The sequence below is a fragment of the Eleutherodactylus coqui genome, chromosome 1 (assembly GCF_035609145.1).
Source record: "Eleutherodactylus coqui strain aEleCoq1 chromosome 1, aEleCoq1.hap1, whole genome shotgun sequence".
NCBI lineage: Eukaryota > Metazoa > Chordata > Amphibia > Anura > Eleutherodactylidae > Eleutherodactylus > Eleutherodactylus coqui.
Genome location: NC_089837.1, coordinates 16,151,808 through 16,177,598, shown reverse-complemented (window position 1 = coordinate 16,177,598; position 25,791 = coordinate 16,151,808). Strand labels below are relative to the sequence as shown.

The window sequence follows — 25,791 nt, the reverse complement described above, 5'->3', positions numbered from 1 at the left end:
GGAAGAGTAAGCAGTACAGGAGGCAGGAGGGAGAGGATGAGTCAGCGGTGCAGGAGGGAGAGGATGAGTCAGCGGTGCAGGAGGGAGAGGATGAGTCAGCGGTGCAGGAGGGAGAGGATGAGTCAGCGGTGCAGGAGGGAGAGGATGAGTCAGCGGTGCAGGAGGGAGAGGATGAGTCAGCGGTGCAGGAGGGAGAGGATGAGTCAGCGGTGCAGGAGGGAGAGGATGAGTCAGCGGTGCAGGAGGGAGAGGATGAGTCAGCGGTGCAGGAGGGAGAGGATGAGTCAGCGGTGCAGGAGGGAGAGGATGAGTCAGCGGTGCAGGAGGCAGGAGGGAGAGGATGAGTCAGCGGTGCAGGAGGCAGGAGGGAGAGGATGAGTCAGCGCTACAGGAGGCAGGAGGGAGAGGATGAGTCAGCGCTACAGGAGGCAGAGGCAGAGTCAGCAGTATAGGAGGCAGGAGGGAGAGGATGAGTCAGCGGTATAGGAGGCAGAGGATAAGTCAGCGGTGCAGGATGGAGAGGATGAGTCAGCGGTGCAGGAGGTAGGAGGGAGAGGCAGAGTCAGCGGTACAGGAGGCAGAGGCAGAGTCAGCAGTATAGGAGGCAGGAGGGAGAGGATGAGTCAGCGGTATAGGAGGCAGAGGATAAGTCAGCGGTGCAGGAGGGAGAGGATGAGTCTGAGGTACTGGAGGCAGGAGGGAGAGGATGAGTCAGCAGTACAGGAGGTAGGAGGGAGAGGATGAGTCAGCGGTACAGGAGGCAGGAGGGAGAGGATAAGTCAGCGGTACAGGAGGCAGGAGGGAGAGGATGAGTCAGCGGTACAGGAGGCAGGAGGGAGAGGATGAGTCAGCGGTACAGGAGGCAGGAGGGAGAGGATGAGTCAGCGGTACAGGAGGCAGGAGGGAGAGGATGAGTCAGCGGTACAGGAGGCAGGAGGGAGAGGATGAGTCAGCGGTACAGGAGGCAGAGGCAGAGTCAGCGGTACAGGAGGCAGAGGCAGAGTCAGCGGTACAGGAGGCAGGAGGGAGAGGATGAGTCAGCGGTACAGGAGGCAGGAGGGAGAGGATGAGTCAGCGGTACAGGAGGCAGGAGGGAGAGGATAAGTCAGCGGTACAGGAGGCAGGAGGGAGAGGATAAGTCAGCGGTACAGGAGGCAGGAGGGAGAGGATAAGTCAGCGGTACTGGAGGCAGGAGGGAGAGGATGAGTCAGCGGTACAGGAGGGAGAGGGTGAGTCGGGGCGGTGCAGGAGGGAGAGGGTGAGTCGGGGCGGTGCAGGAGGGAGAGGGTGAGTCGGGGCGGTGCAGGAGGGAGAGGGTGAGTCGGGGCGGTGCAGGAGGGAGAGGGTGAGTCGGGGCGGTGCAGGAGGGAGAGGGTGAGTCGGGGCGGTGCAGGAGGGAGAGGGTGAGTCGGGGCGGTGCAGGAGGGAGAGGGTGAGTCGGGGCGGTGCAGGAGGGAGAGGGTGAGTCGGGGCGGTGCAGGAGGGAGAGGGTGAGTCGGGGCGGTGCAGGAGGGAGAGGGTGAGTCGGGGCGGTGCAGGAGGGAGAGGGTGAGTCGGGGCGGTGCAGGAGGCAGGTGGGAGAGGATGAGCTTTCCAAGCAGTAGGTAGGACGGGTGGAATGCGATGGCCACGCAGGAGGCAGAATGGAGGGGAGGATAAGGGCGCTATAACTTTCTTTTTTAGTTATATTGTATGACCCATATAACATGTATAACATGCGTGACTCCACTAGAGAATCTACTCCATAACAGCGCAGGAAAGTGAAGACGTAGGTGTGAACGAAGCCTTGGTGATCCTGCGTATGGCAGTGATGGACCTATAATGTGATGACTGGCGAGGACTCATGTCTCGGGGGGTCAGCGGGTGCGCCGCCGCTCACACAGAGCCCCATTATTAGACTTTGGGAGGCCGGCTTCTTTGTTACAAGGCACAATGGTGACAGGGGCATCCTCTCCGACCGCACCAGAAATGCCTCCTCCTGAGAACTGAGGATGGGCTGGCGTGTAGCCTGTATACTGTGCCGCCTCCGGGGGTCACGCCGCTGGGACAGGGGTCTCATAACCCGTGCAGCCGATGAAACATCGTTGTGTGCTGGTAATAAGTTTGGCGTAAAGACACCCTTTTAACACTTTTCATGATGTTTCAGGACCCTGCAGAAGCTGAAGTGTCCAATGAGGACTCCACTCTCTCTGCTGTCTGCGGGGTTAGGGTTTCAGCACATGGGACAGCTCCATGCTGACAGTCTCCAGCAGCGGTTGTGCATTGCTGAAGTTAGTGTTGACCTCTTCAGAGACCCCACACTGCTTATACAAGGAGCCAGCAGGGAAGTCTGAGTGCAGCTCTGGATGTGACTGGAGTGTAAGACATGATCTTCTGTTTCTGCTCCGTCTTGTCCTGTCTCTGATCATCATCCTCTTTCTCTGACCCCGCAGGCTGCGCTGATGGGAGGGACCACCATGGTGATCGGTCACGTCCTTCCAGACAGGGACATGTCGCTGCTGGATGCCTACGAGAAGTGCCGGAGCCTGGCCGACCCCAAAGTCTGCTGTGACTATGCCCTCCACATGGGCGTCACCTGGTGGGGATCTAAGGTACTGCAACACAACCTTTTGCAGCGAAGTTTTAGGGGATTTGCATTTCCATGCTATTTTCCCGTCGCCACGGCCGGACGAGGGGATTTTTTTCTATGAGCTGCCGTTTTTATTGGTACCGTTTTTTGGGTACATTTTATTTAAAAAACTTTCGGAGGGCAGGAGGAGAGCGCCCCAACTCTGCCATTGGTTTGGGTATTTTTTTCCAGTGTTCATCCTGCAGCACAGATGACCTGATGAATGTTTTCTGCAGGTCGGTACAATTACTAAATACCAAAATTATATTTATTTATTACGGGGTTTTTTTTTTTTTTTTTATAATATATGTATTTTTTTGCATTGCCGCCCACAGAGTCCCAGAACTTTTTGTATGGGCGGAGCTCTGTTACAGTCTGCTTCTTTAGTTGACGAGCTGCAGTTTGTATCGGTACCATCTTGGGGTACATACGGCTTTTTTTGATCTTTTCTACTGCATGTTATTGGGAGTGAAAATGACCAAAAAAAGCTTTTTCTTTCGGTTTCCTTATTTTTTGCAGTGTTTTCTGTGCAGGATACAAGGTGTGTTTTTTAGTTTATTGGTTTTTACAAATGAAGCGATGCCAAACATGGGGGGGGTTAATTTGTTTTTCTTAAATAGAGCAGAAAGTCTTTTTTTTTTTTGTATGTTTTCTTACATTTTGTATGATTGCCCTGATAATACACTGCAGCACTACTGCACTGCAATACATTACCGGAAATCGTAGTGATCATAGTTGTCTGCCGTTTCCATGACATGGCAACCCATCGGCCCTCCATGATTACATAACGGAGGGCCAGTGAGGTCTCAGCGGCCTGTAGGGGGTTAACAATGGAGATCGGTGTTCACACTGATCCCTACTGTTGAAGTAGGCTATCGGTCACAGCCGGCTCCTGCCGTGGATGGCCCTGGCTCAGCTTCTGAGCCCATAGGCTGTAAATGTACGCCTGTTCAGGGGAACTGCTTCTCCCCCAGGTAGTACATTTACGCCCTGGGTGGTAGGGGGTTAATCCCTACACAATGGCCTGTAGCATTCAGCCTCCGTGTCTGTTGCTGTTTGGTAGTCGCCTATATAGCCCCATGTTGGTGTTGCATTGGGGTCCCTCTCCTTGGGGGTCCCGCCCGCTGCGATGTCATTGTCCCACCCTCTGTCTTACAGGTGAAGGCTGAGATGGAGACCTTGGTGCGAGAGAAGGGGGTGAACTCCTTCCAGATGTTCATGGCCTACAAGGACTTGTACATGCTGAGGGACAGCGAGCTCTGCCAAGTCTTCCGGCACTGCAAGGATCTGGGTGTCGTGACGCGGGTCCACGCCGAGAACGGAGACCTGGTGGCCGAGGTAAGTGAACGCCAGCGGTCCTTGTAATGTACCGACCCTGCGGCCCATCCTGGACTCTAGTCACATCCAGAGCTGCAGTCACGATTATGAGGGCAGAGCACCTAAAAAGGTGATTTTCTAACCAGCACGATGCGATGATATTTTCTCGCCTGTGCCAATAATCCCAAGGCACGCACACGTAACTGGCGTGTACCTAGAGAGCGATGCGGTTTTTACCGCGCACATATCCAATAACGGGCGAGTTCTCTGCAGACACCTGGAACGTGCTGCAGTTTTTCAGTTTTGCAGCGTCGCCCGTGTAAATACTCCGCGAGCGCTAATTTGCGCGGGAGATAAAATCGCACGCGTTCTTTTCTTTGGCGCCATGCACAGAACTCCTGAGATGTATCAACACACTGTTTGCAATGGGTTAACTCACACGGCCGTTCTTCCCTGCGCTGTGGAGCTGCAGAATGGGCCGGCTGCAGCTTGTTCCATCGTTGTGCGTTATCCACTATGGGAGAGTTAAAAATCACATTGCAAACGCTGAAGATGAAGAAGAGAAACCGCTGGCAGTTACCGCTGTGGAGGTTACTACTTATGTGCATTCAGCTGCATTGCATTGTGGGAGATGTAATAGTACACCGCATCTCCCAGAATGCAGACACTGAACAAGCAGGAGGATGAGAACTGCCGGGATCTAGTTCTGGATGGGTTGGCTCACTGAAGTCCTGGCTCCGCCCCTTTGCCTGTCTGCTGTTACTAACATTTTGCCCTTTTAATGCCAGCTTGGACTTGTCATTGCAGGGCGCCAGGGAGACCTTGGAGCTTGGAATCACCGGCCCTGAAGGCATTGAGATCAGTCGGCCGGAGGAGGTATGCAGCGGAGCCAAGTCTGAGGCTCTGTCAAGTTGGTTTTAGTTTTTTCCTATTTTGCCCATCACCATCAACCCCCCAACCCCACCGCATGGGGAGTAACATAGACTTCCACTGGATGTGAGCTGCGCTGCCTCCGATGGCTAATCTGAGGCATTGTAGTGGCATGTTTGACCACACGGGTGTTGGCTCCGTAGGATCGGGCGCAGTCACACTCCATGGCTGAGGAGGCCACATAGTATAATTATGTCTGGTGTTAATGATCACACCTTCAGAAGCCCCCCGAGGGGAGAGGAGGAGGGGTGGGGGGCTCCGCAGCATCTTTTACCTGACTTCTGTATGTACATGCTGTGAGAGGGGAAGGGGTCAGTCAGCGGAAGACAGGGGATTGGTCACAGCACATGACAAGAGCAGCCCCCCAGCACTGGTAAAGGGTCCATCGGGGTCTGGACTGTGTTATAAGATCGGACTGGTGACCTCTAACGACTCTACTCTGTCCTCATTACAGCTGGAAGCAGAAGCCGTGCATCGAGCCATAACCATCGCTAACCGGGTGAGCCTGCCGCGTCTACCTGTGTGTGATATGTAGTGTGTGATATGTAGTGTGTGATATGTAGTGTGTGATATGTAGTGTGTGATATGTAGTGTGTGATATGTAGTGTGTGATATGTAGTGTGTGATATGTAGTGTGTGATATGTAGTGTGTGATATGTAGTGTGTGATATGTAGTGTGAGATATATGTAGTGTGAGATATATGTAGTGTGAGATATATGTAGTGTGATGTATATGTAGTGTGATGTATATGTAGTGTGATGGTCCTCCTGCGTGTGATATATATGTAGTGTGATGGTCCTCCTGCGTGTGAGATATATGTAGTGTGATGTATATGTAGTGTGATATATATGTAGTGTGATGGTCCTCCTGTGTGTGATATATATGTAGTGTGATGTATATGTAGTGTGATGTATATGTAGTGTGATGGTCCTCCTGCGTGTGATATATATGTAGTCTGATGGTCCTCCTGTGTGTGATGTATATGTAGTGTGATGGTCCTCCTGCGTGTGATATATATGTAGTCTGATGGTCCTCCTGTGTGTGATATATATGTAGTGTGATGGTCCTCCTGCGTGTGAGATATATGTAGAGAGAGAGATAGTGATGTTCTTCCTGCGTGAGATATATATTATGATCTGTACAAGAATCCCTCAATTCATCCTACAAACATCTGGCGACTTCTCTCAGAGAAGATGGACTCTCTTCATATTTCCTGCCTGACAGGTTCAGGTTGTGCAGCCGGTCCAATCGTGGAGCATCCATGTCCTCAAATCAACAGAAAACAGCATTGGATGTGTGACGAGGCGCGTTGTCTTGTTGGAAGTATGGCCGACCATTCCCGGAGCGTTACCACGTTGTCGGCAGCACATTCTGTAATCTCGGGGTCACTTCTGTGCTCATGGTTCTCATCACTACAAACAACAGGCCGAGGCCGTGCCACGTCACACATCCCCAGACTATAACCGCCCTTCTGTTATACATGACTGTTGGCGGCGTTCCCCTGATCCCCCACACCGGGGTACATCCATCTGATGTGAAGATGCAGTAGGGCGATTCCTCACTCCATAGAACGCTTTTCCATTACTCAACTGTCCAATGACTGCGCTGCTTGAAGCACTGCAGACGGGCCGATGCGTCTTCTTTGAGAGAACTCACCATACATTTGCAGGGTGAATGAAGAGAAATGCCAGCTGAAGTTTATCAGACATGAGTAGAAAGTATAACACAGGGTATCCGATGTCATGAGGGCCAAAGGAGCCCCACTAAGTATTACCCTATGGAAATAAATACTACTAGTGGTTCTTGCTCAGAGGTCCAATTATCGTATTTTTTAGTCGAAAAGATGTACTTTTTAGCAAGAAAACAAGCTTGAAAAAAGTGTGTGATTCTTTTGGTCCGACATCAGGATGGTCCGGCAGTGCTAGACCCCTCTGACCGCTTCTATAATGACTAGTTACAGTGCTTTTGCACTGTGACTGATCATTATGACCACCGGGAAGTACTTTACCTTGGCCACCGCTGATAATCTGGAGGCCACTATTAATACTGGGGGCACTTCTAACACTGGGACCACTGGAGACCACTATTACTAATAGGAGCACTATTACTACTAGGACCACTATTACTACCAGGACCACTGGAGACCACTATTACTAATGGGGGCACTACTACTACTAGGACCACTATTACTACTGGGACCACTGGAGGCCACTATTACTAATCGGGGCACTACTACTACTAGGACCACTGGGGGCACTATTAATACTAGGACCACTGGAGACCACTATTTCTACTAGGGGCACTATTACTACTAGGACCACTGGATGCCACTATTACTACTAGGACCACTGGGGGCACTATTACTACTGGGGGCACTATTACTACTAGGACCACTGGAGGCCACTCTTACTACTGGGGGCACTATTACTACTAGGACCACTGGAGGCCACTATTACTACGGGGGGCACTATTACTACTAGGGGCACTATTACTACTAGGACCACGGGAGGCACTATTACTACTGGGGGCACTATTACTACTAGGACCACTGGAGGCCACTCTTACTACTGGGGGCACTATTACTACTGGAGGCCACTATTACTACTGGGGGCACTATTACTACTAGGACCACTGGAGGCCACTATTACTACTGGGGGCACTATTACTACTGGGGGCACTATTACTACTAGGACCACTGGAGGCCACTATTACTACTAGGACCACTGGAGGCAACTATTTTTTACTAAGGGCTCTATTACTACTAGGACCATTGGTGACCACTATTTCTACTAGGGGCACTATTACTCCTGGGATCACTGGAGGCCACTTTTACTACTGGGGGCACTATTGCTACTAGGACCACTGTGTGGCCACTATTTCTACTAGGGGCAGTATTACTACTTGGACCACTGAAGGCCACCATTAATATTGGGGGCACTTCTAACACTGGGACCACTGGAGACCACTATTTCTACTAGGGGGACTATTACTACTATGACCACTGGAGACCACTATTACTACTGGGGGCACTATTACTACTGGGACCACTGGAGGCCAGTATTACTACTGGGGGCACTATTACTGCTGGGACCACTGGAGACCATTATTACTAATTGGGGCGCTATTACTACTAGGGCCACTGCAGGCCACTATTTCTACTAGGGGCACTATTACTGCTAGGACCACTGGAGGCCACTATTACTACTGGGGACACTATTAATACTGGGACCACTGAAGGCCACTAATAATACTGGGGGCACTGTTACTCCTGGGACCTCACTGGAGGCCACTTTTACTACTGGGGGCACTATTGTTACTAGGACCACTATGGGGCCACTATTTCTACTAGGGGCACTATTACTACTGGGACCACTGGAGGCCACCATTACTACTCAGGGCACTATTACTACTGGGACCACTGGAGGCCATTCTTACTCATAGGGGCACTATTACTACTAGGAGCACTGTATGGCTACTATTTCTACTAGGGGCACTATTACTACTAGGATCACTGGAGGCCACTATTAATACTGGAGGTACTTTTACTCCTGGGACCACTGGAGGCCACTATTACTACTAGGATCACTGGAGTCCACTACTAATACTGGGACCACTGTGAGCCACAGTTACTGCTACGGACCCAATTACTGTTGTGGCTGCTGCAGGTATCCAGGTTTACTTGGAGCTAAATCCTCCATCACTTTAGCCCACCAGGAAAGCTTTAATTTGAAATATTTTATCCAGCTTTCTGTTGTCTAAAGCTGAGTGCGTCTTACAGTCCAAAAACTACGGTACTTTCGGTAGGACAGTGTATGTATGATATTTAGTGTGATTCTGTTCCTGTCTGTGTGATGTGCCGCCCCTGTATGTGATCTATGATGTGATACTGCTCCGATGTGTTATATCTGCAGCAGTTTTTTGGCAATATCACTAATTAGTCAGCGACTAATCCTGATTCCTGCGTATTCTGCTCTACTAACCTTGTAGCCACCTCTCTGTCTCTGCTTCTTAGACTTTTTGCCCTGTATACTTGGTGAACGTGTCCAGTATGTCAGCAGGTGATGTCATTGCTGCTGCCAAAATGCAAGGTGAGACCTGAGAGGTGGACGTGGCACCCATTTACATTGTGTGGAGTACTAGATAGAAATACCTTGTGTGAGAGTGTGGTGGGATCAGATAATGGGAAACACATCATCATCAGGGACTCGCTAAATGCCACTCCCCACTTAGGTGCCATCAGTAGCAGCCATGGCACCTAGAGTAAATGTTAGAAAGGGAGGAAAACCCCTCAATGTATCCAGTTTTTACTGATATTTACAGTTTCATGTCTCAAACGTACTTTGAAATGGAAGAGAACAAATAACCAAGATTAATAAAAATATTAAATAAAACAAAAATACTGGAATAACTTAGTTGCCCCAATTACACCCAGATGTCCGCCTCCTCCCAGTCGCCCCCTCCGGGTGATATGACGGCGGTACACCATCGGGGTATTCTCCCCACAGCTGCAGTCACATGTTGCTCAGGAATCTCTTTCCAGCATTATTACAGAAGTTCCCACAAATGTGCTGCTCTGTCGGCTGCTCTGCTTCCCCCTACTGTCCACTTCATCACAAACAAGCTCAATGGGGTTAAATTTGAAGAGTTTGAAGGCTATCCTATACTTTGCAGCCTGCCAGCTTCTTCTTGTCTTCTTCAGTAGTTCTGACATAACCCAGAAGTAGGTTTTGGATCCTTGTCTTGCAGTAATATGAACCCTTGACCAACTAGGCGTGCACCAGAGGGTATTGTATGGCTTATCTAGATGCTATGGTAGTCTTTTTTTGTCCAATGTGCCAATCGCCCTGTGCAAGTTGCCAACACTAGATCCAGCTGAAGAGCCCCTGACCATCACACGTCCTCCTCCTCAGGAGCCTTTCACCTACTCAATAGCGTATAAACCCCCCGTGTGACGTACCAAAGATGTCAGATCAGTCCATCAGACCTCCTTCTGCTCTTCAGTAGTCCACTGGAGGTGCTGCTTGGCCCCAGTAAGTCTTCTATCTTGTAGTCTTGGCAGCGGCTTCTTACTGATTCTCCCCCGTCAGACCTACAGACGTCTTCTCTTCACTGCTCAAATGGAACCTTGGTTATTTCTTGCTGCGTTGAGCCGTGCTTGGAGATTTTGTGCTGTGAGCCGGTCACACAAACAGCCGACTCTCAGAAACCTGTCTTCTGACTTTGTAGTGGCCTTTGGTCTGCCAGACCTCCTCCTCCTGTCGGTTCCCTCCACTTCCGGTGGTGCAGGAAGCTGTACTGGCCGCCACCTTGGCTTTCCCAGTAATTTCTCTGTAGGACAGACCTCCACTTCTGAGGGTTCTAGTTGTTTGTCCTCTTTAGCTGATTGCCTTTATGATTACAATGTGTTCTGCCCTGAAGAGCAGACCTGTCCACATCCTGCCCTGTAGTGTGTGGCAGTGCCCGCTGTTCAGCACTGCTTATGTACAATCAGAGGGTTGGAAAGTCCTCTACGAAAGTTGAGACACTTGTAGGAATAGTTTGCAGCCAATTTCAAACCATAATTTGCTTGCTGTGCTGCAGAGCAGCCGGCCTTGATGTGTTCCCTGAAAACAGCCCTTTGGTTAAAACCATAAATTCAGACTATTGTTACGTTTCAAGTGAAAATTTCATTTTTTTTATGTTTTAACATACTTTTGAACCATTCCACATTATGTGCTGGACTTGAACTGCGTTAATGTCAGAAATAACTGGAAAAATGTAGGTGTTCTAAAACATTTGACCAGTAGTGTATATATCACCTAGAGACAGGCGGCCAGGATATATACGTCACCTAGAGACAGGCGGCCAGGATATATACGTCACCTAGAGACAGGCGGCCAGGATATATACGTCACCTAGAGACAGGCGGCCAGGATAGATACGTCACCTAGAGACAGGCGGCCAGGATAGATACGTCACCTAGAGACAGGCGGCCAGGATAGATACGTCACCTAGAGACAGGCGGCCAGGATATATATACGTCACCTAGAGACAGGCGGCCAGGATATATATACGTCACCTAGAGACAGGCGGCCAGGATATATATACCTCACCTAGAGACAGGCGGCCAGGATATATATACGTCACCTAGAGACAGGCGGCCAGGATATATATACGTCACCTAGAGACAGGCGGCCAGGATATATATACGTCACCTAGAGACAGGCGGCCAGGATATATATACGTCACCTAGAGACAGGCGGCCAGGATATATATACGTCACCTAGAGACAGGCGGCCAGGATATATATACGTCACCTAGAGACAGGCGGCCAGGATATATATACGTCACCTAGAGACAGGCGGCCAGGATATATATACGTCACCTAGAGACAGGCGGCCAGGATATATATACGTCACCTAGAGACAGGCGGCCAGGATATATATACGTCACCTAGAGACAGGCGGCCAGGATATATATACGTCACCTAGAGACAGGCGGCCAGGATATATATACGTCACCTAGAGACAGGCGGCCAGGATATATATACGTCACCTAGAGACAGGCGGCCAGGATATATATACGTCACCTAGAGACAGGCGGCCAGGATATATATACGTCACCTAGAGACAGGCGGCCAGGATATATATACGTCACCTAGAGACAGGCGGCCAGGATATATATACGTCACCTAGAGACAGGCGGCCAGGATATATATACGTCACCTAGAGACAGGCGGCCAGGATATATATACGTCACCTAGAGACAGGCGGCCAGGATATATATACGTCACCTAGAGACAGGCGGCCAGGATATATATACGTCACCTAGAGACAGGCGGCCAGGATATATATACGTCACCTAGAGACAGGCGGCCAGGATATATATACGTCACCTAGAGACAGGCGGCCAGGATATATATACGTCACCTAGAGACAGGCGGCCAGGATATATATACGTCACCTAGAGACAGGCGGCCAGGATATATATACGTCACCTAGAGACAGGCGGCCAGGATATATATACGTCACCTAGAGACAGGCGGCCAGGATATATATACGTCACCTAGAGACAGGCGGCCAGGATATATATACGTCACCTAGAGACAGGCGGCCAGGATATATATACGTCACCTAGAGACAGGCGGCCAGGATATATATACGTCACCTAGAGACAGGCGGCCAGGATATATATACGTCACCTAGAGACAGGCGGCCAGGATATATATACGTCACCTAGAGACAGGCGGCCAGGATATATATACGTCACCTAGAGACAGGCGGCCAGGATATATATACGTCACCTAGAGACAGGCGGCCAGGATATATATACGTCACCTAGAGACAGGCGGCCAGGATATATATACGTCACCTAGAGACAGGCGGCCAGGATATATATACGTCACCTAGAGACAGGCGGCCAGGATATATATACGTCACCTAGAGACAGGCGGCCAGGATATATATACGTCACCTAGAGACAGGCGGCCAGGATATATATACGTCACCTAGAGACAGGCGGCCAGGATATATATACGTCACCTAGAGACAGGCGGCCAGGATATATATACGTCACCTAGAGACGGGCGGCCAGGATATATATACACGTCACCTAGAGACGGGCGGCCAGGATATATATACACGTCACCTAGAGACGGGCGGCCAGGATATATATACGTCACCTAGAGACGGGCGGCCAGGATATATATACGTCACCTAGAGACGGGCGGCCAGGATATATATACACGTCACCTAGAGACGGGCGGCCAGGATATATATACACGTCACCTAGAGACGGGCGGCCAGGATATATATACGTCACCTAGAGACGGGCGGCCAGGATATATATACGTCACCTAGAGACGGGCGGCCAGGATATATATACACGTCACCTAGAGACGGGCGGCCAGGATATATATACACGTCACCTAGAGACGGGCGGCCAGGATATATATACACGTCACCTAGAGACGGGCGGCCAGGATATATATACACGTCACCTAGAGACGGGCGGCCAGGATATATATACGTCACCTAGAGACGGGCGGCCAGGATATATATACGTCACCTAGAGACGGGCGGCCAGGATATATATACGTCACCTAGAGACGGGCGGCCAGGATATATATACGTCACCTAGAGACGGGCGGCCAGGATATATATACGTCACCTAGAGACGGGCGGCCAGGATATATATACGTCACCTAGAGACGGGCGGCCAGGATATATATACGTCACCTAGAGACGGGCGGCCAGGATATATATACGTCACCTAGAGACGGGCGGCCAGGATATATATACGTCACCTAGAGACGGGCGGCCAGGATAGATACGTCACCTAGAGACGGGCGGCCAGGATATATATACGTCACCTAGAGACAGGCAGCCAGGATATATATACGTCACCTAGAGACAGGCAGCCAGGATATATATACGTCACCTAGAGACAGGCGGCCAGGATATATATACGTCACCTAGAGACAGGCGGCCAGGATATATATACGTCACCTAGAGACAGGCGGCCAGGATATATATACGTCACCTAGAGACAGGCGGCCGCGTTGCGCCCGGAGCCCCTGGAGACGGGCGGCCAGGCTCTATCATGTAGACAATTTTTTGCCTTCTTGGGCAGACCATAGTTGGTGCCTTACACTTCCCAGTGCATGAGGTTCACATTTCGGTAGGTTGTATGCCTTACTGAATTGCAGGGGTCACATGATTTGGCGATGGGGATTCTTGCTAGCTCATAGACAGATTACCCAGGGCTGATCTGTGGACTATATGCCTTCCGACAGTACGTGGACGTGGAGTCGCTGCGCTGATGTAGGGAAGGTGCGAATGCAGAATTGTAAAAGCGTACAGCTATCACAGAACAATATTTTGCACCCCAATATCAGTTCGCCCTAAACACCCTGTAAATGATATTTTTTTCAGGAAAGCCAGTTTATGCAGAAACCACCACGGCCCACGCCACCTTGAACGGCCTCCACTACTACCACCAGGAATGGTCACACGCTGCCGCCTACGTCACCATCCCTCCACTCCGTCTAGACGCCAACACCCCCAATTACCTCATGAGTCTGCTGGCCAAGTAAGTGAGAAGGGCATCTCTCTCTAGTTCTTCATCACCATAGGGGCATTTCCCACCCATTTGCATATTTTATTTCCCAAGGAGCATTACATGGCCAGTAAGTCTCCCTATACCACCTTGGCAGTGCTGCTCCAGACCTGCTTGTGTAAGGAGCCCCTGGACATTTGTGAGCTTTCTTGAAGGTCTACAAGCTGGGACCCCTTGGACTTAGAGACATTGTGGCTCCATATACCAGTGCCCAGGAGTGAAGTGTTAGAACATCCACTGGCCATGGGTGGTGCCTGGACCTATAGTGCAACGGGCAGCAGGCTGTTAGTGGGTTAGTACAGTCTGACTTGGATGTAGAATCCAAGGGAGCCCTGATATTAACCCTTAAAGAGACAGTTTACCATTGCACATGTCTTTGGGACTTGCCACAACAGGACATAGGTGGGTGTGATCCGCACATTCATAGTTCTTAGTCCGGGCTGTTAGCTCACAGAGCATTGTCTACACTGGATACAATTGTATCACTTCTCAGTGGGAGCAGGACCAGGTCTATACAATGTATCAGTCTGGGCTGTTGGCTCACAGAGCATTGTCTACACTGGATAAAATTTTATCACTTCTTAGCTGGGAGCAGGACCAGCTATGTACAATGTATCAGTCTGGAGTCCCGGCTGTTAGCTCACAGAGCATTGTCTATGCTGGATACAATTGTATCACTTCTCAGCTGAGAGCAGGACCAGCTATATACATTGTATCAGTCTGCAGTCCGGCTGTTAGCTCACAGAGCATTGTCTACACTGGATACAATTGTATCACTTCTCAGCTGGGAGCAGGACCAGCTATGTACAATGTATCAGTCTGCAGTCCCGGCTGTTAGCTCACAGAGCATTGTCTATACTAGATACAATTGTATCACTTCTCAGCTGGGAGCAGGACCAGCTATGTACAATGTATCAGTCTGCAGTCCGGCTGTTAGCTCACAGAGCATTGTCTACACTGGATACAATTGTATCACTTCTCAGCTGGGAGCAGGACCAGCTATGTACAATGTATCAGTCTGCAGTCTGGGCTGTTCGCTCACAGAGCATTGTCTACACTGGATGCAAATGTATCACTTCTCAGTTGAGAGCAGGACCAGCTCTGTACAATGTATCAGTCTGCAGTCTGGGCTGTTAGCTCACAGAGCATTGTCTATACTAGATACAATTGTATCACTTCTCAGCTGGGAGCAGGACCAGCTATGTACAATGTATCAGTCTGCAGTCCGGCTGTTAGCTCACAGAGCATTGTCTACACTGGATACAATTGTATCACTTCTCAGCTGGGAGCAGGACCAGCTATGTACAATGTATCAGTCTGCAGTCCGGCTGTTAGCTCACAGAGCATTGTCTACACTGGATACAATTGTATCACTTCTCAGCAGGACCAGCAGTGTACAGTTTACTGCCTCTGAAGAACTCATATTCATTGACTGCAAGCAGAGGATTTGAAAGTAGTGAGGAATTAAAAGAAAAAGGAGAAAATTTACTAAGGCCGCATATGTGCGATGCGAAACGCACAAATTTCGCACAACTATGAACCCCTGTCTATTGAATGAGGTCATATACATGAGCGACTTCTTTGTCCCGCATCGCGGCAGGCCCATCTTAAGGTGTCGCCTCGGAGCGCCTTGCCTATGATTTCAATGGGGCCGGAAAACACATTGCACGGCGAGTGCGATGCAAGATTCCCTGTTGAGATCAATGGGAAACGCTTGCTGATCCTCCGACACGGATTTCAGGATCACAACCTCCAAAAAGTGATGGGAGCGCGATATTGGGCCACGTTTCACGGCCGACATTGTGCTGCCCGTGTGAGATCAGCCTTACAGCAGTGTTTTATATGCCGGTCTTGTTTGAAAGACGTAAAATGTTTAATTCAAATAGCTTTATTGCTATAAATCCAAAACCCGCCTTCAGTGCCGACTGACTTCTCTTTCCCGCCAGTGACACCCTGAATGTGGTGGCCTCAGACCACAGAACATTTACCACCAAGCAGAAGGCAATGGGCAAAGACGACTTCACCAAAATTCCCCACGGAGTTGGAGGCGTGCAGGACCGCATGTGCGTCATCTGGGAGAAAGGAGTGGTGAGTCTACTTTCCGACCCGTGGGGGGCGCGCGCCCTGTGGCGCTCCAGCCATTGCCAAATTTTCGACTCCTAGTAGGCAACACATCTTGATAGTTGCAGTTTCCCCACAGCAGGAGTATTGCAGGTTTCCAGCTGATGTCCTGCGGTTCCCCCTAGTGGCCCATTATCAGAACTCACGCGTACTCAGTTTTTCACTATGGAACGTTGCGGTCGCCTAGTATAACGTATGTCCGCCCTGCAGGTGGGAGGTAAGATGGACGAGAACAGTTTTGTGGCGGTGACCAGCTCCAACGCAGCCAAGATCCACAACATGTACCCACGCAAGGGCCGCATCATCCCTGGAGCGGATGCAGACGTGGTGGTCTGGGACCCCGAAGCCACAAGGTAGGTGATACCGATCCCGCAGTCCTCTATGTTTAAAGGGAACCCGGAATGTGATTGACGGTCCGCCGCCGTAGCGTTAAGCGGTATAACACCGGCAGGACAGACATGATTTGTGGAAGATAAGTGTTTTTGCATTTGCAGGAAATCTTACTTTGAAGGTTGCACTGATTTATGTCAAGGAGGTGTGGCTATGAGCCCTCCGATTCATCACATCACTGCCTAGGCCCGCCTCTCCTTCTGCTCCCTTTAGCTTGGCGTCAGCGCTGGTAGCACGGGGATGTTGCCTGTGTTCTGTGCGCCCCTCCGGCATTGTCTTCCCCTCACATTCGAGGTGTTTGCGCTACACGTACGGCGGAGGACGCGGCAGGGAGGCTACCAACGCTGACTTCAAGACAAAGGGGGCGACGGCGAGCGCTGGCTCGGGGGGCTCATGGTGCCGTCTCTAAGTCATGGTGGGCACACAACCTCTAGATTTTCTGCTGATGCAAACCCCCTGTCTGTCCGGCTTGTGTCGCGCGGCCTAACGTTACAGCGGCGGATTGCATGTTGTTTTCTGGGTGACGGGTTCCCTTTAACCCCGTTTCTGCCCCACAGAGAGGTCAGAGGCGTCACGCCTGCTGGGGGATGCAAGGGCCGCTCTGTGGCATGAGGACACTTGGAGCTGGGGGCCTGTTCTCTGCTTCACATTACGCAAACCGTTACATTTGCGCCATTTTCTAGGTGTTTTCTTCTTGCGCTCTTATGCTCTCCAGGACCATCTCAGCCAGCACCCAAATCCAGGGCGGTGATATCAACCCATATGAGAACATGCGATGCCACGGAGTGCCCCTGGTCACCATCAGTCGCGGCCGGGTGGTCTACGAGAACGGAGTCTTTATGTGTGCGGAGGGGTCCGGAGCGTTCTTCCCCATGAGGACTTACCCCGACTATTTATACAAGAAGATGATACAGAAGGAGAAGGTGATGCCAGCGGGTCGCAGAGACAGCTGAGGGCCAGTAATAAGAGTTGGGGGGCCCTGAATGATGAGCGGACGGGGGTCGTTACATGAGGGAGGCTTGTGTCCAGGGGGTCACATATATAATCTAGCACTCATCCAGCCTCATCGTTGCTGCAGCTTTATGTTTCAAATCTATGTTTTCAAGCTCTCTGCTTGTTGTCAGTGAATGGTAACACTTCCACAGCCGAGGACATGTTCCTCTTCTGTCCAGCCTAGACAATCCTCTGCACCCCCAGGCTGACACATTGTAACGAACTATCAGGACTGGAGGAAGATGGGTGGCGCTGTTCTCTCCGCTCACAGAGGATTGTCTGGGCCGGACACACCGGCCTCCTCCAGACCTCCAACTTCAGAGGACCATTTATAACCATTTACACCTTAACAATCCAAAGCTTAAACTGAACGGCCCCTTAATTAGAGACCCGCATCTAGTGGCGGTCATGAGAACCGCAGACATTCATTATGGCGTAGATTTCACCAGGTGATGACATCGTTCTGCAGGAATATTGGCCCCCGCGGACAGGAAGCTGCTTGTAGTTGCTGCAGATTAGATGGCGGTGCTGACATGTTCTGATCAACTGACAGGAAGGGGTCAGCGATTCATGCTGCTTGCACCAAATTCTGACCTCCCATCAGCAACAGAAATCTGGCTCCATCTGACCAGATGTTTCTCCGCTGCTCAGTGATACAAGTTTTGCGCTCTTTTGCCCGCTGGGGTCTCATCTTTCTGTTTCTCTTACACACAATGGCGCTAGAATTGGTCATCTGCTGTTATACCATCCGTGTGGAGGAACGGCGAGTTGTGCGTTTGCACACGTTACAGCATTGTATTCAGCTGACTGTGCAGCCTGTTGGTCAGAGCGATTCCTGACATCCTCCTCCGACCCCTTTCAGTGATGAGTTGTTTCTGTCCGCAGGATCCCCTTCCGCTGGATGTTTTCTGCGCTCGCGCCATTCTCGGTATACTCTCCACACCGCTCTATGAGAAAACCCCCTGTGGTTGGCAGTGAGCCCCCGGCTAATCTAGCACCGATGACCGGCCCCGTTGGAAGTCGCTCCGATCGTGTGATTTTCCCATCTAATGTGGATTCACATTGAAACTGATCCACGGAAAACATCATGTGAACATCATGCCGCATTTCGGGGTCACGGGGAGAATTACCATACAGGGGAGCGCCAATCATGAGGGGGCCGGGGGTCTAGTAAAGGGGCCGGTCAGTGTGTATGATATATAGATCTATATTGCTGCAGAATTTGAATGCAATATGTAAATTAGGGAACTAGGATAGAAATCCGTGGAGTAGTCGTGGTATTTCCTCAGGTCACCACTAGGTGGCAGTATTGATTAATGTGCATGCTGAAGGAGGTCCCAGATGAGGTTCTTATTACCTGTTGGGAAGGTGCTGGATTATCGGATTGTGTATTGCATGTTGTGGGGTTCCTGCTCGTCCGGCATCTAATTACTTATTGCTGCATTAATTGGCCTTTGCTGTGAGAATGTATGTTTGTGTGTTTCAGGTAATGAGTCTAAAGTGTGTTGACCGAACTCCGTACCAGGGAGATGTGGCGGTGGTGGTGAATTCTGGGAAGAAGGAAACGGGAAGTCCCTTGGCAGATACTCCCACCCGGCCAACCACTCGCCACGGAGGCATGCGGGATCTCCACGAGTCCAGCTTCAGCTTATCTGGTGAGCGCCGCCCCAGCTGCCCCCTTCACATCGTCTCTCCGTCACGCAGCAGCGCTCGGCCCTAAACAGATTGTGCGCTGTGAGATTACTTACCCAATCGGAGCAGAAAGGTCCAGACGTCTGTGCGGATCAGGGCTATAATACACTATATGGATTGGAGCTCCGCCTTTATTTACACAGAGACTGAATTCTGCCTGCGCCGTCAACTAGGGGGAGCTCACGGGGCAGGGATTAGTACAGCTTCCATTGAACTCCTTAATAGATCTGTATGCAGTGAGCTTCCCCTAGTGGTGGCAGCAGGAAGTCAGATTTAAAGCATGTAATGCTATGACTGTGTGAAAGGAAGTTGAGGATTTGGATTTCCAATAGATATAAAGATATCTGTATGATACTCCAGAGCTGCACTCACTATTCTGCTGGTGGAGTCACTGGGTACATTCATTACTTATCCTGTACTGATCCTGAGTTACATCTTGTATTATACCCCAGAGCTGCACTCACTATTCTGCTGCTGGAGTCACTGTGTAAATACATTACTTATCCTGTACTGATCCTGAGTTACATCCTGTGTTATACTCCAGAGCTGCACTCACTATTCTGCTGGTGAAGTCACTGTGTACATACATTACTTATCCTGTACTGCTCCTGAGTTACATCCTGTATTATACTCTAGAGCTGCACTCACTATTCTGCTGGTGGAGTCACTGTGTACATACATTACTTATCCTGTACTGATCCCGAGTTACATCCTGTATTATACCCCAGAGCTGCACTCACTATTCTGCTGGTGGAGTCACTGTGTACATACATTACTTATCCTGTACTGATCCCGAGTTACATCCTGTATTATACCCCAGAGCTGCACTCACTATTCTGCTAGTGGAGTCACTGTGTACATACATTACTTATCCTGTACTGATCCTGAGTTACATCCTGTATTATACTCCAGAGCTGCACTCACTATTCTGCTGGTGGAGTCACTGTGTACATACATTACTTATCTTGTACTGATGCTGAGTTACATCCTGTATTATACTCTAGAGCTGCACTCACTATTCCGCTGGTGGAGTCACTGTGTACATACATTACTTATCCTGTACTGATCCTGAGTTACATCCTGTATTATACTCCTGAGCTGCACTCACTATTCTGCTGCTGGAGTCACTGTGTACATACATTACTTATCTTGCACTGATCCTGAGTTACATCCTGTATTATACTCCAGAGCTGCACTCACTATTCTGCTGGTGGAGTCACTGTGTACATACATTACTTATCCTGTACGGACCCTGAGTTACATCCCGTATTATACTCCAGAGCTGCACTCACTATTCTGCTGGTGGAGTCACAGTGTACATACATTACTTATCCTGTCTGATCCTGAGTTACATCCTGTATTAAACCCCAGAGCTGCACTCACTATTCTGCTGGTGGAGTCACTGTGTACATACATTACTTACCCTGTACTGATCCTGAGTTACATCCTGTATTATACTCCCGAGCTGCACTCACTATTCTCCGAATGTACTGCACCTCTGTATAATAGTATCACTGTCTCCTGCAGGCGCTCAGATCGATGACCACGTCCCAAAGCGAGCCTCAGCTAGAATCCTCGCCCCTCCTGGAGGAAGATCCAGTGGGATCTGGTAGACGGCACTGAATTTCACCCACACGTCCATGATACCCCCGTCCTGCAGAAGATCAGCCCTTCTGCCCCGTGTCCGTCGCTCCCATCACGTAAAAAAACTCACCTGTAATCTGTTAAAGGAGGATCAGCTGTGACTTTCATCCTCTACCTGCCAACGACACCAGACTGTCTGCAGCGGGGGGAATGTTACCGCCCAGTCCTCACATTGGTTTTCTGTCCGGGCACCTGCTGCCGCCGCCATCTTTTTTCCCCTTTATTTAACGTAGTGATAGCTGATGGTATGTGCTCTGTGTGTGTGGGTGAGTCCTACGAGTATGTGCATGGATAGAGCTGTGGCCGTCCTCCGGCTGCTTATTGCTTGTCTTCACCCAGGAAGCATCATTATACACAAACGCAACCTTCCGATCCCTCTCCTCACTGTTCATTAAAGGGATCGTAAACACAAACCATCCCATATAGAAAGATAATCGCCGTGTGTGGCCTCTGTGTCCAGACTGTGAATGAAGCAGCTCTCTCTCACTCTCTCCCAGCAAGAAGTCCCAGCATGATCTCAAGTGCCATTCAGCCAAGCCGAGGAATCTGTTTAGAAGGGAAGTTGTGGTTTTGATTGACAGGGACTTTTAGAGAGCAGAGAGTTTACTTTGTTCTTGCAGATTACTGACCGTCCATCTGCATCCTAATAACTAGTTTGCTTTATTAAGTCTCTACCTGTAAGGTAAGCTTGGCTATGTGTGACCCTGTCCTATAACTGGGGGGGGGCGGACTGTTGAGTGATATTGACCAGTTCCAAAAATAGCGAATAGAACATTTCTAACTGGTGGGATAATCTTGCATGATATCCGTTCCTTCCTTCACTGTGCAATGGGTGCACACACTATGTTGACAAAAGTATTGGCCCCCCAGCAGTCCGGTGCAGTCAGGTGATGTGTGAGCATCAGGTATAAAGGAGAGGATCAGACAAGAGACCCCTGTACAGAAACCATCAGATCCCCCCAGGTGTAGAGCTGACCACAAAGTCTGGCGGTGGGATGTCACCAAGTGTAGAGCTGACAACGGGGTCTGGTGGGGGGATGCCACCAAGTGTAGAGCTGACAACGCGGTCTGCTGGGAGGATGTCACCAGGTGTAGAGCTGGCCACAGAGTCTGGCGGTGGGATGTCAGCAGGTGTAGAGCTGACAACGGGGTCTGGTGGGGGGATGCCACCAAGTGTAGAGCTGACAACGCGGTCTGCTGGGAGGATGTCACCAGGTGTAGAGCTGACAACAGAGTCCGGCGGGGGTATGTCACCAGGTGTAGAGCTGACAACGGGGTCTGGTGGTGGGGTGTCACCAACCAATCGGTGCAGGACATCACTGCTTCTGGACCTTCTAGAGTCCACTGTTGGCCATGTTATTGGTAGATGGAAGCCATCCGGTGTGTGTGGTGCCCCCATGTTCAGGGAGACCTAAACTGACAGATTGTGGTCAACGAAGCCTTGTAGGAGCTGTGAAGACATCACACGCATCGTCTGCCCTCGCTCATGGGGTCTCGCAGAAGATTGGAACATCCATTAGTACCAGAACCCTCCGTAGGGAACGGCATGTAAAGGGTTACCATGGACAAGTGGCTGCACACAACATCCCAGCAGTGAATTCCCATCGCACTTGGGTGTGATGGTTTCTACGTGACGGCATTGTCTTAACAGTGAAGTCTGGGGGGGGGGGGGATTCTGCTGGGGAGGACGAGGGCCGTTGGTTATAGTGAAGTCCACCCTCACCACCAACGGGCACAGAGACATCCCGGACAGTGTGGCATCACCTCCTCTGTGGTAATACCCGGGTACAGCTCCGTGTCTCCACCAACATGGCCGAGCACCATGTCATTCGGCACGCAGTGTGGAGGAGCTGAACGTCTGCAGACATTACTAGCCGACCCAAAGTCCGGACGTCAATCCTTTGGAGCAGGATGAACCAGAACGCCGTATCCGTGCGCCCAACACACCATCATCCCACATCACCATCTGCAGCCCTTCCACTCATGTTTGGAGATCTGGTGGAGAGCAGGGCGGAGGGGACAGCAGCCACTGAGGCCGAAGGTGGCCCAACACCGGATGGGAATAAAATTCAAATTTCATCCCCTTCTATGTGTGTCTAATACTTCTGTCAACATAGTGTGTATGTCAGAGACCTCCAACTAGGAGCTGTTGAGGCCCGATGCCATGTAGTATGATCTAGGAAGATGTAGACCAGTTAATGTATTTGTCCACCACCTATCACAGGCCTGCACTCTGTGTGGTGGGCCGGGCATTGGGTGCAGCTCAAGGGCATCACGGTAAACCGTTTTGCTATTATCTGGACATGTGCCCACCAAACCGTTTCTTGTGTTTTCCATGTGGCAAAGGGTCTCTTGGGCACATGTAATAGGGGCATCTGCACCAACTCCATGCCCTATAGCCACCGGACTGGTTCAGGAACAGGGGGGCATCCTGCTTGATCAGATGCCATCGCTCATCCATCAGTAATGTAGGGCTGCGCCATAAACATCCATCTGAGCCTCGCGGATATTCCAGCAGCAATAACCTTTCCCCCGTGATCATTTTTACAGGAGAGAAGTCCCACAACTCCTCAGTTCCCTGTCTGGTACCTCAGGGGTTAAACACATATCCATGATCACGTGTGACACACTTTGGTATGTTTCATGGTGCATTTCTCTTCCAATGCCCTCGTTACTGTGACGCCTCCAGGTTGATGGGGTCTGCGATGGTGGTTGTAGCTTTACCCTCCGTGGCGGTCCTACGTTTCTGAAACAATATGGCTGATTTCCTGTTACATACTTGCAGCACGCACATGTCAGTCGTGATGTCATGATACACGCTCTGGTCCATACATGGGTATCAGAGGACCCAGGGTGTGCCAAGAAAACCTAGCGCATCGTTCTAAGAAACGTTAATTTGTGCATTCCGACACGTTGGTTGGAGCTCCAGCATTGTATTTGGTTGCTCCTGACTTTGCAGTTATGATTCCTGACCTCCTCCTCCGACCCCTTTGGCCGATGAGTTGTTTCCGTCAACAAGATCCCCTGTTGTTGGAGGTTTTTCCTGTATTATGCTATTCTCTGTACACTACCCACAACGTTACTTGAGAACCCCCCATCCTCGCGGTTGGCGGGGAGCCCCCGGCTAGTCTAGTACCGATGACCGGCCTCGTTGGAAGTCACTCCGATCGCTGGATTTTCCCATTTAATGTGGATTCACGCTGAAACTGATCCACGGAGAACTTGTCACGTGATTTTAAGCTGCACTTCGGGGTCACGGGGAAAGTTTCCATAAGTGGGAAGAGTCAACCGTGAAAGGGCAGGGGGGTTCTAATAAAGGGGCCATTCGATGTATAGTGCTGGAAGGATTCTGTACGGAGCAAGAGTCTCTGTTTGATGAATGGGGAAAGAATTCTCAAAAAAAGTCGATCTGGAATAACATGAGGACTGTTGCGGATATCAGATGGGCAGCAGTGACGTCACTTTCCTCGACTGTCCATAGGCTTTATAGTACATGACTTGTCTGTGATGTCACTTGCCGGACAACTCAGTGGGATTGCGGCAGCGGTGGAGCTAATGGGGCGCTGGTGCCTAGAAGAAGGATTTAGGAATTCTGCGTGAGCATTAATAATACGCATGCACATCTATTATCAAATATGTAAAGTAAGGCTTCTCTGAAGTGGAGCATGATGGGATTGGTCACTATGGGAGTTTGATATATTTTTAGTGTAACTTCACTAGAAAGGATTTTCTTCAGAAACTGTAGAGCTAGATGAGTGCTAGGAAGGATTCTTTACAGCAATGTATCTAGATGCATGATAGGGTCACATGACATATAAGGGGATACGTTTAGTCTGAGGTCATAGATGGTCTATATGTGGGTGGGGGGTACAGGCCCTTGGCAGAGCCCTCTGGGACTTGTAGGCTGGCTTTGCTGTTGCACTGTGGATGCGTGCTATGAGCGTTCACTCTGACTTGCCCCGGACTGTAGTGCGTGCGTGCGTTGGAGCTGTGCTGTTTTGTACATGTTGTTTTTCTTTATTCTGTACAGTTTTTATTTATTGACCGATGTCGTGATAACCGAGGGGCACCGGACACATCACACGTCTTCTGGATCCGCACATTCACGCTTCTCCCTCTCAATGTTATGGTGCTAAAAATGCAAAAAAAGAACAAAAAAGTTGCACTGATTTTCCTCCACAGCCCCCCGGCCCCACCTTTTGCATCTGTCTTACTACGGCCTGTACTTTCCCATCCCTTGCCAGTTCCTGAGCCACAGTGCCAATGCATTAATGTGCCGCCCTACGGCAGGGCAAACAATAGTGGATTCTGGTCTAAGTTTTCATTAAAATGTTACAACTTCAGACGAGTCTTGTGTGATTTTTGGGGTTGTTTTTGGATCTGTACTGCGGATAGTCAATGACCCCAGTGTCCGGAGAGCCGGGTCCTGCCAGAGTGCACAATGGCGGATTATCATAAGGGTGTTTGGGTGGTGGGTCTGTGGTCACGCCAAGTGATGGTGACACCTGAATCACCCAAGTCTTATTCCTTTAACCCCTTAGTGGCGCAGCCTATTTTAGACCCAGTACGCAATGACTATTAGCATTTTTTTTTCATCTCCACTTTGCGAAAGCCATAACTTTTTTTACTTTTCCGTAGACGCGGCCGTACGAGGCTTGTTTGTTGCGTGATGAGTTGGAGCTGTTTGGGTACATACAATGTATTGTAGAACCTTTTTATTGCATTGCTTTGAAAGGCAGAGAGAAAAAAAACATCAATTTTGCCCTTTTTTTTTTCTTTTTCAAAGGACATGATACATTTTTCTTTTTTTCTTTTTCTATGGGCGGGGCTCTGTGAGGACTTCTTTTTGTGTGACGAGCTGTAGTTTTTATTGCCAGCATTTTGAGTTACAAATGCCTTTTTTGATCACTTTTATTGAGCATAAAAAGCATTTTGGCTCTTTTTAGTAGCATTTGCCATGCAAGATAAAAAAAGTGTGTTCAGCTCATTGTACGGGTCG

The 25,791-nt window shown here is 50.0% G+C and overlaps 1 protein-coding gene across 1 annotated transcript in view; it reads left to right on the top strand.

The window, feature by feature from the left end:
* DPYSL5 (dihydropyrimidinase like 5) overlaps positions 1-25,135 on the top strand; it is a 62,137-nt gene extending 37,002 nt beyond the window's left edge. The window contains exons 3-13 of the mRNA XM_066594393.1: positions 2,433-2,591; positions 3,767-3,946; positions 4,733-4,801; positions 5,310-5,354; positions 8,869-8,944; positions 13,769-13,925; positions 15,899-16,040; positions 16,284-16,426; positions 17,179-17,386; positions 18,943-19,111; positions 20,676-25,135. Coding sequence (XP_066450490.1) covers positions 2,433-2,591; positions 3,767-3,946; positions 4,733-4,801; positions 5,310-5,354; positions 8,869-8,944; positions 13,769-13,925; positions 15,899-16,040; positions 16,284-16,426; positions 17,179-17,386; positions 18,943-19,111; positions 20,676-20,761 — 1,434 coding nt within the window. The 3' untranslated portion in view covers positions 20,762-25,135. The remainder of the gene's footprint in view (positions 1-2,432; positions 2,592-3,766; positions 3,947-4,732; positions 4,802-5,309; positions 5,355-8,868; positions 8,945-13,768; positions 13,926-15,898; positions 16,041-16,283; positions 16,427-17,178; positions 17,387-18,942; positions 19,112-20,675) is intronic.
* Positions 25,136-25,791: the final 656 nt, after the last annotated feature.